The sequence below is a fragment of the Aegilops tauschii genome, chromosome 6 (genome assembly GCF_002575655.3).
Source record: "Aegilops tauschii subsp. strangulata cultivar AL8/78 chromosome 6, Aet v6.0, whole genome shotgun sequence".
Classification (NCBI taxonomy): domain Eukaryota; kingdom Viridiplantae; phylum Streptophyta; class Magnoliopsida; order Poales; family Poaceae; genus Aegilops; species Aegilops tauschii.
In genome coordinates, this window is record NC_053040.3 from 245,457,430 (window position 1) to 245,474,405 (window position 16,976).

Here is a 16,976-nt window from a genome sequence, read left to right on the forward strand (position 1 = left end):
CCTGCAGCGCCAAATAGGTTTTGCCGGGTTTCTCTTCCGCTGGAGCCCCCGAGCGCCCCCCAGTGCGCTAGGTTTGGCCTGCCGGGCCCAAAAATAGAATGAGCCGGTGAATTTTGACGTCTTAGGACGCGACTCGGATTTTTTCGGCGCCAATGCGAAAAAGTCGCCGGGGGGCCTTGGGGCCGCGGAGAAGCTCTTACACGTTACAAAACAGAGCTCGGGACGGACCCATCTTCGGCTTGAACCCAGCCAAAAAGAGCCCCACCGGCCAGCGCCCCGTTCCGACCCCATCTCGTCCCCACTTCCACCCCCACCACTCCCACCATTTTCTCCGCCCCGCGTCACCTCCTCGCATCGTCGTCCTTCTCGCCACGGCGCGCCTCCTCTGGCTTTCCAGGAACCCTAGCCCCTTCGGTCCCGTCCATGAGATTTTCCCCGCCGGGCGTGCGGAGGCAACGGGTTCGCGCGCGTGCTGTCGCCTTAGAGTGCCCCCACCCCACCTCCCACCCCGGACCCGGTCGTCGGCCGCCCCTCGACTTCGGCGATGTTCGAGGGCCACGTATGATCTCGATCTCTCTCCCTGTCCCGCTTCCCTCGTTTCTCTTCCGTCTACGATTAGGACGAGGTTACGCACCCTGCATGATCGAGCGGCAATTGGGTGCGTGCGTGTGCGTGTGTGGGGATTCCCACTGCAGCGGTGGTCATGTGCGATCGCGCTGCATGTTTCGAGTAGTCGGACGCTGCGCAGTTGGTGCGGAACTATGGGGGATTTCGGGTTGGTCTTGATGGGTTGCACGTTGTGTCCTTGGTGACCGGGACAGAGTTTGCGGTGACGGGGCAGGGGGCCATATTTTTCCAAAAAATATTTCGTAGTTTTTGTCTGCTTAAGTTCCCATGGCGGAGATGCATTGCACTTATGTTGAACAAATCGATCGGATTGTCAGTTTGCCTGGTGCATTGTATCTCAAGTTATGGATGAAGAGTTTATAGTTATGGATTGATCGTACAACAGGGTGTTACATATGCTTAGCCTGTCTGTAATAAGTATAGTCAGAGTGTCACTTGAGCACCAGTACTTTTGTGGTCAAAGCTATGTTCTGGGCAATCATATTCTAAGTTTGCAACCATTCATTCTCCAAGGTTGCTCAGTGTCTTGACTTCTGCAACACTATGATATATAGTATTAAACTACTCCCTCCGTTCCTAAATATTTGTCTTTGTAGAGATTTCAACAAGTGACTACATACGGAGCAAAATGAGTGAATCTACACTCTAAAATATGTCTATATACATCCGTATGTGGTAGTCCAGTTGGAATCTCTAAAAAGACAAATATTTAGGAACGGAGGGAGTAATAAACATTAGCAGTGCCAGTAAGAAAGTTATGCGGTGCTACAATCAGTTCTTGTCATGATCATCAGTTCTGCGAACCAGGCTAAATGGTTACAGACAATGGATAATATTCAATAAGGGAGAGAAAAATAACATACCAGCAATTTTAACCTGTCACATTGATGAGTGTCAGGACGTCCTGCTGATTCTGGAAATAGTCCACAGCTATTTGAAGCTCACCTGGCATATGTCGTAATTAATGAGATATATTGATGAATACAATCTTATTAAGTCCTTGCATAATTTTGTAACATTCCAAGTTTTTATCTGCCCTTTTGACGTATGACAAATATGCAAAGTAGCAGATTAGCACAACCAATCCTGAATTTCTAAACCATTACTATTTTCTTATTCACTGAGTTTCATCCTTATAATAGTACTTAAAATTCCGAGGCATGAAGGAATTATATATTTTTAATTGCAGGTGCTGTTTTTGCTTCGCAAATATTTGGGTGAATATGTTGAAGGACTTTCTGTTGAAGCACTTAGAATAAGTGTGTGGAAAGGTATATTTTTCTGACCATCTTTTTTGTTGTCTTTACCATCATCACTTGCTTGAATGAACTGCAGTTCTGATGTCTTATGACTATTTCTTAGAATCTTACGCATGATGTTAGTTTTACCTTACTTACCGAATTCTCTGGTAGTGGCTTCGTATTCAGATCTAGATTGGGGCTTGAATTCGCTCAGTTTGTTCGCCGAATTACGAACTCAAACAAACCTGATCAGAGCACAGCCACTGGCCAGTCTACACACAAATTGGGAGAGAAGTGACGTCTAACAGAGTTCTACGGTTGTACCTATGATGAGGGCCTATTGTGAGGGAAAGCTAACAGTAGCTTGACACTGGCATCCAACGCCTGCCATGTGATGACGGGAACCTTACAGGGTCAGCTGGTGCGACCTGGCTGCATGCTTGGAGGACAGCCTCCTCCCCTCTGTGTGCCCGTGGGCTATCCTACACCAGGTGCACAAGTGGATACGTGTTCGGAGAGCTCTGTCATGGTGGATCTGGGGAGATTTTGGAGCAATACGAGTAGCTCTTTGAGGAATATGAGAGAAAGATGAGCAGCTCATGGAAAAGATGGCCTCCTGGGAAGCTGTGAGCAATGGGTTTTGGAGGCAGCATTAAGCTTTCGTGGATGTGTGAGCCACACATTTGGACTTTTGAGCATCAGTTTGGAATTTGTGATGTTTCAGTGGCTATTTTCTTCCTAATCATTTTGGAATTTGTTCCTGTAATCAATCTGCAGAACATGATGGGTCATGTGCTTTGCATTTTACCTGTCCAGTCCATAAAATGTAAACCTTCTTTGCATTGGGGCAATTAGCAGCAGAAAAAAGGGCAGCCCGGTGCACGTAGCTCCCGCTTCGCAGGGTCTGAGGAAGGGTCTGACCACTTTGGGGTCTTCTGTACGCAGCCTTCCCGGACTCGAACCCGTGACCTCATGATCACAAGGCAACAGCTTGACCGCTGCTCCAAGGGTCCCCTTTGGCAATTAGCAACAGAAATGATGGAAAATTTAATCAACTAAATACACAAACATAGATTTACAAATTGGGAACTCTGATTGCTACTCGGAGTTTGCGAATCAGATTCATTGACATGAATCAGTCATCAGATTAACGAACCAGAGATGTATACTCCCCATCAAACTTGATTCACAAGTGGTGAATCACAAACCGAATGAACAGCAGATCTTGCAACTATAATTCTTACTTATAACCGTTGCAGTTGTGCTAATGCTTAAAATAACACCTATTCTTGTAATGCCAGTTGTATGTGATATCCTAGCACATCATCCTAAGGAGTAGTTTGTTATTGCAGTGCTGGGGCTCAGTAATCATAGAGAAAGCCGACTTCTTGTAAAGTATATCTCTTACATCTCCAAGGGGAAAGCTGACAATCATTTAGCATGAGAAATACTAAAATAACATGTGCAAGTGTTTTTGGGAAGCCATTGCAATGCCAAAATTACAGCCTAAGTCTAATTGAAAAAAACAGTTGATAAAGTCAAGAGACTGATGCTTCCCTACTCTGTTCAAAGAACACCCCACAAACACAACTTTCTGTGAACTAGGTATTTGCCAGTGCGTTGCTACGGGGTATAAATATTCTAGTACATTAGCCCATAATTCTGTATTATATGATTGTGTAAATAAATATTTATCAAACTCTGTCATGATTTTTTTAATCACTTATTGACTCGCCAAAGAAAATATAGTTTATTTGGTAAGTCAATAAAAGATGAGACAGTTAAGGCGGTTTTCAAGGAATGATCATCAGAAAAAATATGGAATGTTGGAAGAAGCACCCCGCCTGGCAGGAAAAGGAACACAATTCTTTTTTTAATTTAATAATAAAACAATGCCCATGTGTTGCAAAGGGATATAAATATTCTAGTACGTTAGCTTGTGATTTACCCGCCCATATTATTGTGATTGTGTAAATAACTGTTTATCAAATCCTACCTGTGATTTACCTGATGTTCTGGTGAGAAGTTTGGTAACTAAATCAAAGTGGAATTGGTTCAAAAGGTAAGTACATTAAGGTGATTGATTGTCATATGGGCAAGGTTGGATGAAGAAGTGGTGGGAATAAAGGTGAAACGGGAACCTTACATTCTCTTTAAGTAGTAGAGAAATAATAGGACAATGCCCGTGTGTTGCAACGGGATATACATATTCTAGTACCTTAACTTGCGATTTACCTGCCTATATTAATGTGATTGTGTAAATAAATGTTTATCAAATCCTATCCGTGATTTACCTTATGTTTTGATGAGAAGTTTGATAAGTAAATTAAAGTGGAATTGGTTCAGAAGGCAAGTAAATTAAGGTGATTGATTATCATATGGGGAAGGTTGGACGAAGAGGTGGTGGGAAGAAAGGTGAAATGGGAACCTTACATTCTTTCTAAGAAGTAGAGATATGCCTTCCAAAGCTTTGCTTTTGGCATCTTGATGTAAACAGTCGCTGAGGCAGTGCGACCAACCATTGGTAGCTGGTAGGTGTTGCAAAGCAGCACCCGTGTGAGCCCTTTGCTTTTCAGTCTAGTGTAGCTGGCCTTTGAGAGGTGTTGCATGCAGTTTATGCTGACGCAGTGTGATCAAGTTGCAACAGTTTGGCACATCAGAATCTGTAGGGGTGCAATCACCATTTAATGACAATATTTGTGGTGTACATGATCCACGGTGCATGGTATCCTGCTTCAAGAAATGCACAGTTGCCTGTAGCTTTCTACTATGGACACATGGCATATAAGTTATCTTGTAGTTCATTATGCTATCATTTGTGTTGGAAATTTCAGCACATAACTGTGCCGTTGCGCTACTGCTCTATGCATTGCTGTATTTACTCTGCTTGGATTTCTCTTTGAATAGGCGATGTCGTCCTTAAAGACTTGAAACTGAAGGCTGAAGCACTCAATTCTCTTCAGCTTCCAGTAACAGTGAAAGCTGGGTTTGTTGGCACCATAACATTGAAGGTATGTCTCTTGTTCCTTTTTGTTTATGGAACTTGATTATTTTTGGGTAGAATGTTGTAGCACATTCGTACATTACACATCTAATGTTTTCTTAAGCTATTGTGTCACAGTATTGTTACTCGAGCGTATCATATATTTTAGCACCTTATATATATTGGATAACTTGGCTCTTCAACAAAACCGTTTTTACTCCCCGCAAAAAACATGTTTATGAAATGTAAAATTATCTTCCGTGTCTGTCTAAGGTCAGAATGTATTATAGCAATCTCCCTGCTCATTCTCTCGTATGCATCACACCTAGCTAGTTGCTTAGTGTTTGGCTAGTTCTACAGTCAGCAACTTTTTGTACTCCGTCCAGGTGCATAGGGCGCCTAAGGAAGGGTGCGTGTAGATTGGACGCCGTGAAATTCTCAAACCATGAAGAAAGCCAATCATCACGCGATTCTCTCCCTATAGTTAATCTCATATTAATTGCTGTGATGGTTGGACACCTATGTACTGGCTCACCACCCGTTTCTCCCTATTCTTCCAATCCTCTATGCATGCATGCAACAAGAATTAAATGCTAGAGGCAGATGATTGTCTTGTACGTGGAAAGGGGGGAGAGGGAAACTGAAAACGCTTCGTGTGGTGAGGAATGCATGTGAACAATTAGTGCTAACAAACAAAAGGCGCCTAATATATCTGGAATATTTGATTTTCGTAGGGCACCCTATGCACCTGGGCGGAGGGAGTGCATAGTTGAAATGTGTCCAAGAACTTGATGAAGTATATGTGGATTGCTCAACCTTCTCCATTAGTTTAGACTTTTGGTTCTACTGCTGGTGCATGAAACTAAATATGTATCAGAGCCAAGAGGTCTTGGGTTCAAGTCTCGGCTTTCGCAAATAATATAAAGAAATTGCTTGCCCTCTTTTTGTCCATGTTTAGGCCTTATCTAGCCACATGTGAGATGGAGTGTTGAATTATATGCAGATTGTCCAACCTTCTCCATTAGTTGGACTTTTGGTTCTACTAGTTGGTGCATGAATCTTAATAAAATAAGTACTCCCTCTGTTCTGTTTTTGTTATTGCCATTTGTATACCTGATTTGTACTACCGTAGTTCTTCCTCCGCGACAAGAAAAACGGGACAGAGGGAGTATATTTCTTTGGCATGAAGGTGCAGTGGCTGAGTGGTTGCTACAGGCTTTCAACTTATCAGTTGTGCAAACTGCTGTGCTAGGGTGTTTGTGTTCCATGTGTTGTGTGTATCGTCTGATCTTCAATCATAGCTCTTGTTGCCCAACTATGGAGCATCTCCTTCCGGGCCTGCCTTTGCTTTATGTCATATGTCTCAGTTGTTCATGCAAAATGTGATTTCTGATAGGTTCCATGGAAAAGCTTGGGTAAAGAACCAGTTATTGTTCTTATTGATCGTCTATTCATTCTTGCTCATCCTGCTCCTGATGGGCAAACTCTGAAGGTATTTTAAATTATATTGGCTGCAACCTTTTTATGCATGTCATTTTCTCATTGTTCCTTTATCTGAGTATATATTTGTGGTGGTTCTCTTTCTTTCATTAGGAAGAAGACAGAGAAAAGCTTTTTGAAGCCAAGCTTCAGCAGATTGAGGTTTGTTTCATTTTTCAACTTGCTAGTTCTCTTCTCCCGACACTCAAGACAATTATCTGTCAATTATACACCTGTACTCATATAAAGTTAACAAGGCAGTTCAAGACATGCTCCAGTTTCTCTTAGTTAAGATTTGAATTTTATGCCTAAGTAAGAATGTGTGCTAGCAGGCCTCTCATCTGATTTAGGTTGCCTATCTGTAGGATTTGGTCATGGTGATACGCTCCTAGTTTCTAATTTATGTCTTTATTAAGTTGTAGGGTATGTCTTCGCCATCTTCAGTTCCATGTGTATGTTACTTTCGATTTTATTCCATTCAATAAGACCATAATGCTCCCGAGGAAAAATTGCCATAACGAGCACCCGTCCGTAGTTGTAGAACAGGAGAACCAGAATTAGCTGTGAAGTACATATTATCGAGACCAGAATTATAGGGTCAATATTTGGAGATCATAGTTTTAGACAAACAAGAACATGTTAATAAATGCAATCTCATGTAATCAACATGGATGGAGGAAACAAATTGCACGAATATAGTGTATCTGTGTGGTCGTGGATGTTGCAATACTTGCTTTTAGTTGTGTTTTGTTTTTGGGAGTTGTGCTATATGTTTGTAGGATCACCTTTTTTTGAGCATGGATGCACCCAAGTAGCTAAGGAAACTTGGTCCCCCCCCCCCCCCCCCCCCCCCCCCCCCCCCCCGCCAATCCCCTTAAAAGCACACCATAATCCTTTAAGTTGTGGCCTATTGAAACTAATCCCAGGTTATGGTGAATCGAGGTCTGCGAGCTGACAACCATGAGCCAACTATGGTACCAGTTACCCAGTGATGAGATAATGGGAACTGTTCCGGATCGAAAAAATTGGTTTTGAAGCAACATACATTGTGTGAACTTATTGGTTTTTTTTTTATTTTCTCTGCTGGTTTCTTGCATTCGCACATTTTTTGGACAATTTTTCTGCTGGTTTCTTGCATTCCTAAAGATTATAGCATAATAAGCTTCATGCGAGCAATTCAAATTCTAATGGATTTATCTGCAGGCTGCAGAGACAGCAACTCTTGAAGCGACAAGTAGGAGCTCAAAAGGAGGACCTGTAAGATCTCTTGTGCTGTTAACATGTCTGTTACTTTTATGTTACACAAGAGATATTCTCTAATAGCGAACGGTTACAACAATTTGCAATAAATCATATTAGTGTAACATCTTGAAGCATATTGTCACCCCAGTTTTAGATGTCGAGGATGGATGCTTTTTTTTCCTTCTCACAGTTGGAACGTTGCATCAGAGTGTATGATTGGTATGAGGACTTTATATAATAGTTCTTTCTGTGGAGGTGTTGCATCGGTCGGAGCATCTTATCTCAATGGACTATGTGCCAGGTCTGTCAATGATTTGCCGGAAGGCGACTGCACGACCACCTAATAACATTTAGATCATGAAAGGACGCCATTTTAGAGAATAGAAGTGTTGCCGATTTGTTTGTTACATTTTTCTCATGAACATGAAATGCGATTACTGACATTTATCTGTCCTATTGTTTTGTACAGATTCCATATATCTTTTGTTGCTTGGTTTTTGATACTTGTCCTTGCATGCTGCAGATACCAGGAGGAAATTCATGGCTATACAATTTAATATCTACAATAATTGGAAATCTTAAAGTCACCATCAGCAACGTACACATCAGATATGAAGATTCTGTCAGGTTTGCTAAATCAGTGACAATTATTTTAGTTTTTGTTGTTCTGGATGTATTCTTTTTTTATTAATAGTTTATGTGTTCTTCCTTCAGCAATGCTGGGCATCCATTTGCTTCTGGTTTCACTTTATCGAAACTTGCAGCTGTTACAGTTGATGAGGATGGTAATGAGACGTTTGATGCAGGTGTAGCATTAGATAAGCTGCGAAAGGTTAGGACAAATTTACATCGGAGAGTTTATCTTCTTTAACTCTTGGAATCTCGTTATACACTGTGTTGCAAGGTCTATAGTATGGTGAATGTTGAGACTAGATCTGGATTGTCCGTCACGAGCTTTAATTCATTATCATTGTTATGGTGCTCGCGCACAATTTTTTGTTGTTACGAGTGTGTCATCACTGTGGTACTTCTACAGCTAACAGGTGGCTGTCATTTCTGTGCGCTTATTTTGGCATACTTTTTCACACAACTAGATGATACCCTGCGCGTTCCTGCGGGAACCTGTTAAATAGAAATGTATAAATTGGTGTGATAAAAACAATTAAAACTACTGCAAAAAGCAAACATAGGAGTGTTCTCAATTTATATTTAAATAAAACAGTAAAACATATGAAGTATGTAACGAAATGGTGTTTCAAAAGATACTTCTGGACTGAAGGTATGCTCCAAGCGTCCAACACATATACCGTCCATGATAACACAAAAAAAATAACTTATGACTAACATGCACGACTTGCTGATGTGGCATGGTTGCATGGATAGATTAATGCAAAAGATGTAACTTATCAGTGACATGCAAGACTTGCTGTGTGGCATAGCTGCATGGCTAGGAAATATAGGTAGTAGGTTGCAACTATTTAGGAATGATTTAATCAGTTGATTTATATAAGATAACGTGACATCCTACAAAGTTATTACCTATTTGGTTGGTTGCTTTTATTTTATTATTGTCTTAGTAGTTCAGACAATTATATTCTTGTGACATTAATTTTCACTCTATTTGGTCCATCTTTTAGTCGGTCGAACTGCATATGTTAGCCATCTACCACGATTCTGACAGCAATCCTTGGAAGCTCCCCAAGAAATGGGAGGATCTTAATCCTGGTGAATGGAGCGAGGTTGTTCCTTTTTTATATTAGAGCACAACCTTTCTTCGGTTCCTATTTGTTTCTTCTTTTCCCTAATGATCCTTCACAGGTATTTCAAGATGGCATCGATGATCGTCCTGGCAATTCTATTTGGGCGATGAATCGGAGATATTTGGTTTCCCCTATAAATGGAACCCTTAAATATAATCGACTTGGACAGCAGGAAAGAGGGGACCTGAACAATCCTCTAGAGAAAGCATCACTTGTCCTAAGTGATGTTTCTTTAACAGTTACTGAGGTAACCCTTCATTTATGCTTCGTTGATATGTTTCAACTAAGGTGTTGGCAAGTTACTTATCAGTTGTAATCTGTTACTGTACCAGGCCCAGTATTATGATTGCATTAAACTGTTGGAAACATTTTCAAGATTCAGGACACGTGTTGATGTTTCTCACTTACGGCCTATTATGCCTGTTAAAGAGGATTGTCGTGCTTGGTGGCGTTATGCTGTGCTGGCTGGTCTGCGACAAAAGAAATTATGGTATATGTTACTCTTATAAGTTCTACATGCATTTTCCCTGATACCATGAGATTTTGTATGTGCAAAGGAAGAAGTGAAAAAACAGAGCCTATATCTCTTATGCCACTAAACTCTTGAGATATGGATTGGATTTTTCACAAATTGAGATGGATTTGCATTTTATTATTACAGAAGATCAATTCCTCTATTCTGCACAATGAAGTACTTAGCTGTGTGGACTGTATCAAATGAGATACACACAGATGACTCAACACAATACATAGATCACTTCCTTTATGCAATACGCATATTATGTGACAAATGCATATGTTTTGGTCATGGACATCAAGGCAATACATCTATTTCCTCTGATAAATGCACAATAACTCGGATGTTAATATGTTTTGATGCAATTTTTGTTTACGCTTTTTATAAAGTTGAATTGTCATTCTGAAGTTTATTTCTCTTCTGTTCCCAGCTATTGGTTCTCATGGGAGAGAACTAGATATCTGTGCCAGCTTCGTCGTCGTTATGTTCAACTTTATGCCACCCTACTGCAGCAAGCACCTAGTGTTGATATTTATGAAATTCGGCAGATTGAGAAAATTCTAGACTCAAAAGTTATTATACTTTGGAGGTGTGCTAGTGCAGTATCTACAGAGGTTCTATGTTAGTTTGTCCCTAGTTTGAATTGATGTTCACTTGGTTATAATATTATTTGTATTTTCAGGTTGCTGGGTCATGCTAAAGTTGAAACCGTGAAATCTAAGGAAACATTGCATAAGAAGGGCTCCTCAAAGAGAAGATGGTGGCCTTTTGGATGGTCCGTAAAACAAATTGACACTAGTTAATCAAATCCATTAATTAATTATTCGTTGCTTCTGATTTTGAAAACCACGCTAGCTAGTAGTCACTACCAAGTACTAACAAACACATCTTTTTTATGGCATCTCGTATTTTTTCTTCTGTAATGGTTTGCAGGTCTTCTGCATCATCTCTCCTACCGTCGCTCCCCTTTCTTTTAATATAAAAAGTGTTTGTTTTTCTTATCTTAAGGGTGAAGATAATGGTCTTCTCCTATTGGTCTAGGGTTTGGGCGTGTCCTTGAGTCCTTTACTATTAAATAATACTCCCTCTGTTCCTAAATACAAGCCTTTTTAGAGATTTCAATATGGACTATGTACAGAGCAAAATGAGTGAATCTACACTCTAAAATATGTCTATATACATTCGTAAGTACTCCGTATTGAAATCTCTAAAAAGGCTTATATTTAGAAACGGAGGGAGTATTACTTACCCCTAAGGGCTGTTTACAACAAGGCGGAGGAGACGCTGTGCCGTTGCTGCTATTTTTTATATCCTTTCATCGCATTCACATTTTTCCAAGAAAACGCAAAAAGCATTGCGTCTTGTTTAATTGTGTTGGTAGGAATAAAGTTAATCACACACCCAAGCATATCTTGTTCCTCAACACTGTTCATCTGACAATCTTGCTCTTCCAACTCTGTGAACAGAAGAATATCCATATATATAAACTAGTTTTAAACTCGTTGGAGCTTTTGTTATTGGCTGGCATTGCCTTTCTTTAGTTTGTGCTTGGTATCAAGGCCTAGTTGCAACCTACTTTTGTTGGAAGATGAAATCAAAACAGCTGGATGATATAGAGGATCAATATTCCTATTGTTAGCATGAGTTAATTCAGATCTGTACTATTGAATGCAAAAATAATAATCAATATCGTCCTCACATCTCAAGTATGCCTTTTTTCTTGTTCTAGGAACTCGGCTGGGTTGCCTTCTGAAGAAGGCGGCGGATTAGAACCACAGTTGGATGAGGAGCAGCTAACTAAAGAAGAGTGGCAGGCTATAAATAAATTGCTAAGTTACCAACTGGATGATGAACTATCATTTCCTGTTGAAAAGGTCTCACCAAACACAATCCGCTTCTTGGTGGATGTGTCTATTGGCCAAGCTGCTGCAAGGATCATCAATATTGGTCACACAGAGGTTATGTGTGGTAGATTTGAGCAGCTTCAAGTGGTCACCAGTTTGTATCTGAAGAGTACTCGATGTGATGTAACTTTAAGATATTGTGGTCTGTCATCCCCTGAAGGTTCTCTTGCTGAGGTCAGTGCATATCAAACTCTAACTACCCTAGGCCTTATATAGGAGGGGTATCTTGGCTGACAAGCCGACTCAAAGGAGATACAGTATGGACTCTCAAACTGATTCTAATACGGACTCTGCACGGCAGCACCTAATACGAATTCGAACCTAATGAGGTAGTTTAGTAATAAAGGAATCCTAGCCATTTTGGGCCAGATCAGGGAGTGGTGCTGCCAGGCGGGGGCCTGCAGACCATATGTGGCTCCCCATGTAACAGCCTGTTTATGTGCAAACTACAATTTGACACAATGCTCTATCTCATGTGAGGTGCTGGGCTGCTATCTGTCAGACAATTGCAAATTCTTGTCACATCACAGGCTTTTGTGGTTCTTAATTTTACTCATTTACTCATCAGCTTGTGCGTCATTGGCTTTCATTAATGATATATGCTTTTACTTTGCATGACATCACATAGTCCTTATTATGTTGGATGAACCTCTTTATTTGAACATCTATGATATATGCCCTGCAGTGACACCTTGTTGGTTACTTTTTGCAGAGTGTCGTCTGTGAGGGGAAGACTAATGCTCTAGATGTCAGTTTTGTGCGCGCACCTATTGGCATGGATTTGGATTGGCAGTTTGTGGCAAAGATATCTCCATGCTATGTTACGGTACATATATGAACTTATGTTTTTGAATATTTCTGAAAGTAGACCCACCTCTTTATCATTCACCCTTGTGAAGTCATGGTAAGGTTTTGAGTAAGCTCTAGATCTCAGCTTTGTGCAGGTGCACCTATTACCATGTGCTTGGGGAGAGCATACACATTGTATACATTTAGCTAGCCTAATATAAGGTACAAAAGTTCTTGGTAGGCACGACTTGGACTGTCTTGACTCGAAAACTGAAACTCAGCGGTTGTAGCCAGCTTCAACCCAGTAGAATGGCATTTTCCATTTTTCTGCAACAACAACAACAACAACAACAACAACAAAGCCTTTAGTCCCAAACAAGTTGGGGTAGGCTACATGTGAAACCCATAAGATCTCGCGACCAACTCATGGCTCTGGCACATGGATAGCAAGCTTCCACGCATCCCTGTCCTTAGCTAGTTCTTTGGTGATACTCCAATCGTTCAGGTCTCTCTTAACGGATTCCTCCCATGTCAAATTAGGTCTACCCCGCCCTCTCTTGACATTCTCCGCACGCTTTAGCCGTCCGCTATGCACTGGAGCTTCTGGAGGCTGCGCTGAATATGCCCAAACCATCTCAGATGATGTTGGACAAGCTTCTCTTCAATTGGTGCTACCCAAACTCTTATCTTGTATATCATCATTCTGTACTCGATCCTTCCTCGTGTGGCCACACATCCATCTCAACTACGCATCTCCGCCACATCTAACTGTTGAACATATCGCCTTTTAGTCTGCCAACACTCAACGCCATACAGCATTGCGGGTCGAACTGCCGTCCTGTAGAACTTGCCTTTTAGCTTTTGTGGCACTCTCTTGTCACAGAGAATGCCAGAAGCTTGGCGCCACTTCATCCATCCGGCTTTGATTCGATGGTTCACATCTTCATCAATACCCCCATCCTCCTGCAGCATTGACCCCAAATATCGTAAGGTGTCCTTCTGAGCCACCACGTGCCCATCAAGGCTAACCTCCTCCTCACACCTAGTAGTACTGAACACATAATGTACTCAGTTTTAGTTCTACTAAGCCTAAACCCTTTCGATTCCAAGGTTTGTCTCCATGAAGCAGCACAAAGTTTGTGGAGGAGCAACTCCACCTTGCTGCTACAATGTGTACAGCACAAGTGTTGAAGGAACGGCTTCAACGTGCTGCGCTACATATCTCGCTCTAGAGGCGAATGTAGGTTGATAGGGCAGCAAGAGTTCAATCCAGAACTCCTAGGGCACAAGATCTACTCCAAGATCTTAGATGAGAACAACAAGTTCTATTATAGGTAGGGGTACTTAGTCTGCCTCCAAAATAGAGGCGAGGACCTCTATTTATAGGGCTTTGGGAAGCCTTCACATACTTCTACTTATAGCTGGAATACTCTAGAAAACATTATGTAAGTTTCACCATTCTACTCATAGCTACTCACAACTAGAAGACTCTAGAAAACAGTAGGTAGGATAGAAAAGAAAAGGAAAGAAATACTACACTAGAGTGGAAGCATCTAGAAGTAGCCAAACAGATCTGACATGTGTTTTCTTTCTTCTCATCTAGTGTTCCTCATCATTCTCCCCTGGTTGTTTGGAACTCGCCCTCGAGTTATCTTCATAGAGCGCTTCTTCTGGATGGTAGAGAGTCAAGTCCGCAACATTGAAAGTGTTGGAGATACCCATGTCACTTGGAAGATCTATCACATAAGCATTATCATTTATCTTCCTCATGATAGAGAAGGGCCCATACCTTCGCTGCCTAAGTTTCCCTTTAACACCTAAAGGCAGCCTCTCTTTTCGGAGGTAGACCATCACCTTATCACCGACTTGGAATGATTTTGGCCTCTTTTTGCAATCAGCAAGTTGTTTATATTTCTGATTTTGTGCTTTCAAAACGCCGCGAATCTCTTCAAATAACTCGATGTAATTATCAGCAAAGGACAATGCTGATTTTGAGTTTCCCAAGATGGGCAGCATATCTTGAGAGGTTTAACTATCAAATTCTTGCTGATAGGTACTCCATTTCTGTCTAGCTTCACTTAACTTCTCACTAAAGAAAGCAATGGGCTTCCTTTCTTGAGATAGGACAGCTCCAATGCCTACTCCACTTGCATCACACTCCAACTCAAAAGTCTTGTTGAAATCAGGTAGTACCAAGGCAGGAGCTTGTGATAGCTTTTGTTTAATCTCATTGAAGCTAGCTTCAGCTGCTTCTGCCCATTGGAACTTTCCTTTCTCAAACACTCGATAATTGGTGCCATGATAGTGCTGAAATTCTTAACAAATCGCCTATAGAAAGTTGCAAGGCCATGAAAGCTTCTTACCTCAGAAATGGTCTTAGGAGTTGGCCATTCTCGGATTGCTTCAACCTTAGAATCATCAACACGAATGCCGTCACATGTTATGACGAATCCTAGGAAAAGAAGTTGTGTTTGCAGTAAAACACATTTCTTCAAGTTGACGTAGAGCTCATTTTCCCTTAGTACTTCTAGCACCTTCCGAATGTGATCAAAGTGTTCATCCTCATCCTTGCTATAGATCAAGATGTCATCGAAATAGACCACAACAAAGTGGGATAAGAAGGGTCTAAGGACTTGATTCATTAAGTGCATAAAGGTACTTGGTGCATTTGAGAGTCCAAATGGCATGACTAGCCATTCAAACAACCCTTCCTTTGTCTTGAAGGCGGTCTTCCATTCATCCCCGGGTCTTATACGGATTTGATGATATCCACTTCTTAAATCTAGCTTTGTGAACACTCTTGCTCCACTAAGCTGATCCAACACATCATCCAGACGGGGAATAGGGAATCTATACCTTACGGTGATCTTGTTAACGTCTCTACTGTCCGTACACATGCGCCAAGATCCATCTTTCTTTGGCGCGAGTAGGGCTGGTACAGCACATGGGCTAATACTTTCTCGAATGTGCCCCTTTTGCAACAATTCCTCCACTTTCTCCTTCAATATACCATGCTCCTTTGGGCTCATTCGATAGTGTGGAAGATTAGGAAGACTTGCTTCCGGAATTAAGTCAATTCTATGTTGAATTCCTCTCATCGGTGGCAAGCCATGTGGCTCCCCAAGTATGTTCTGAAATTCTGCCAATAAACCACGTACCTTTGCTGGAATTTCAACAGTCAGGTGCTCTTCTCCCTTTACAACAAGTGCAGCACACAAATCTGCCTCCTTCAAGTCTTCCATAAACTCATGAGAGGTATGGGAGATAGTTAACATAGTTTTCCCCTCCTCCTTAGAGGTATTACCTTCGGGTTTGTTTTGTAAGATAATGATCCTTCTCTTGTTCCAAATGAAAGAGTAAGAATTTTCCTTGCCCTTGTGTGTAGTATCCACATCAAATTGCCAAGGCCTCCCAAGAAGAACATGGCTGGCATCCATGTCAACCACATCACACAACACATTTGAGCGATAATGCTTACCCAAAGAAAGTGGCAGGTTGCATTGTTTGGTGATCCTCATATTCACTCCTTTCTTGATCCATCCAATAGTGTAGGGATTTGGATGATCATGGGTTTCAAGCTTTAAATGGTCCACCAACTTCTGGGAGATAAGATTCTCGCAGCTGCAACTATCAATCACTAGTTTGCATACCTTGCCATTCACCGTGCATTTGCTCTCAAATATTTTCTTCCGTTGTGTGTCATCGAGTTGTGGTGTGGAACATAGGACACGCTGGATCACACATACCACCTCTTCACCTTCTTCTTGACAAACCTCTTATCCGTCTACATCTTCAGATTCGTATTCTTCCTCATCACTTTCACCATCATGGATAGTCGTGTTAACAAATTTCCTTAGTGGGCAGCCGCTGGATATGTGTCCCTCTTTACCACATTTATAGCACTTTGGGCCTTCATTTGCCTTACCCTTGCCTCTAGTTTGCTTCGGGATGGGCTGTTTTGTCTTCGGTGGAGTGGTCTTCTCTTCCACTCTATTAGGTTGGCTCCTAGATGAGCCTTCGGTATGAGGATATGGAGGATATGGAGCCTTAGTTGTCTTTCTCATCCTCACAAACCTCTCGGCCTTTAAGGCTAGAGCTTGTGCTTGATCAACGGACCAGATTTGTTGCATCATCAATCGATCTTGAATAGCATCATTGAGACCATTGATGTACCTTGCAACTTGTTGCTCTTTAGTTTCAGCAAGGTTGCACCTCACTTGTAGCCTTAGAAACTCCTCCGTGTAATCTGAAACAGTCCTATTTCCTTGAGCACAATTTTGAAATTGGATAAATAGGATCTGGTCATAATCAGCGGGCAAAAATCTCCCTTTCAAGAGGCCTTTCATTTGTCGCCAAGTTCTAACACGAGGTTCTCCTCTGAGCCTGCGCTCCTCTTGAACGCGATGCCACCATGCACCGGCTCCTCCTTTCAGT

The 16,976-nt window shown here is 41.6% G+C and overlaps 1 protein-coding gene across 1 annotated transcript in view; it reads left to right on the forward strand.

Annotated features, from left to right (window-relative positions):
• Positions 1–236: 236 nt before the first annotated feature.
• The window catches only part of LOC109750884 (uncharacterized), a 70,412-nt gene continuing 53,672 nt past the window's right edge, over positions 237–16,976 (forward strand). The window contains exons 1-15 of the mRNA XM_020309810.4: positions 237–559; positions 1,817–1,898; positions 4,776–4,879; positions 6,248–6,343; positions 6,445–6,492; positions 7,534–7,587; positions 8,096–8,199; positions 8,287–8,404; positions 9,210–9,311; positions 9,391–9,579; positions 9,665–9,822; positions 10,280–10,438; positions 10,532–10,624; positions 11,579–11,927; positions 12,466–12,579. Of these exons, the coding sequence (XP_020165399.1) occupies positions 545–559; positions 1,817–1,898; positions 4,776–4,879; positions 6,248–6,343; positions 6,445–6,492; positions 7,534–7,587; positions 8,096–8,199; positions 8,287–8,404; positions 9,210–9,311; positions 9,391–9,579; positions 9,665–9,822; positions 10,280–10,438; positions 10,532–10,624; positions 11,579–11,927; positions 12,466–12,579 (1,785 nt within the window). The 5' untranslated portion in view covers positions 237–544. The remainder of the gene's footprint in view (positions 560–1,816; positions 1,899–4,775; positions 4,880–6,247; positions 6,344–6,444; positions 6,493–7,533; positions 7,588–8,095; positions 8,200–8,286; positions 8,405–9,209; positions 9,312–9,390; positions 9,580–9,664; positions 9,823–10,279; positions 10,439–10,531; positions 10,625–11,578; positions 11,928–12,465; positions 12,580–16,976) is intronic.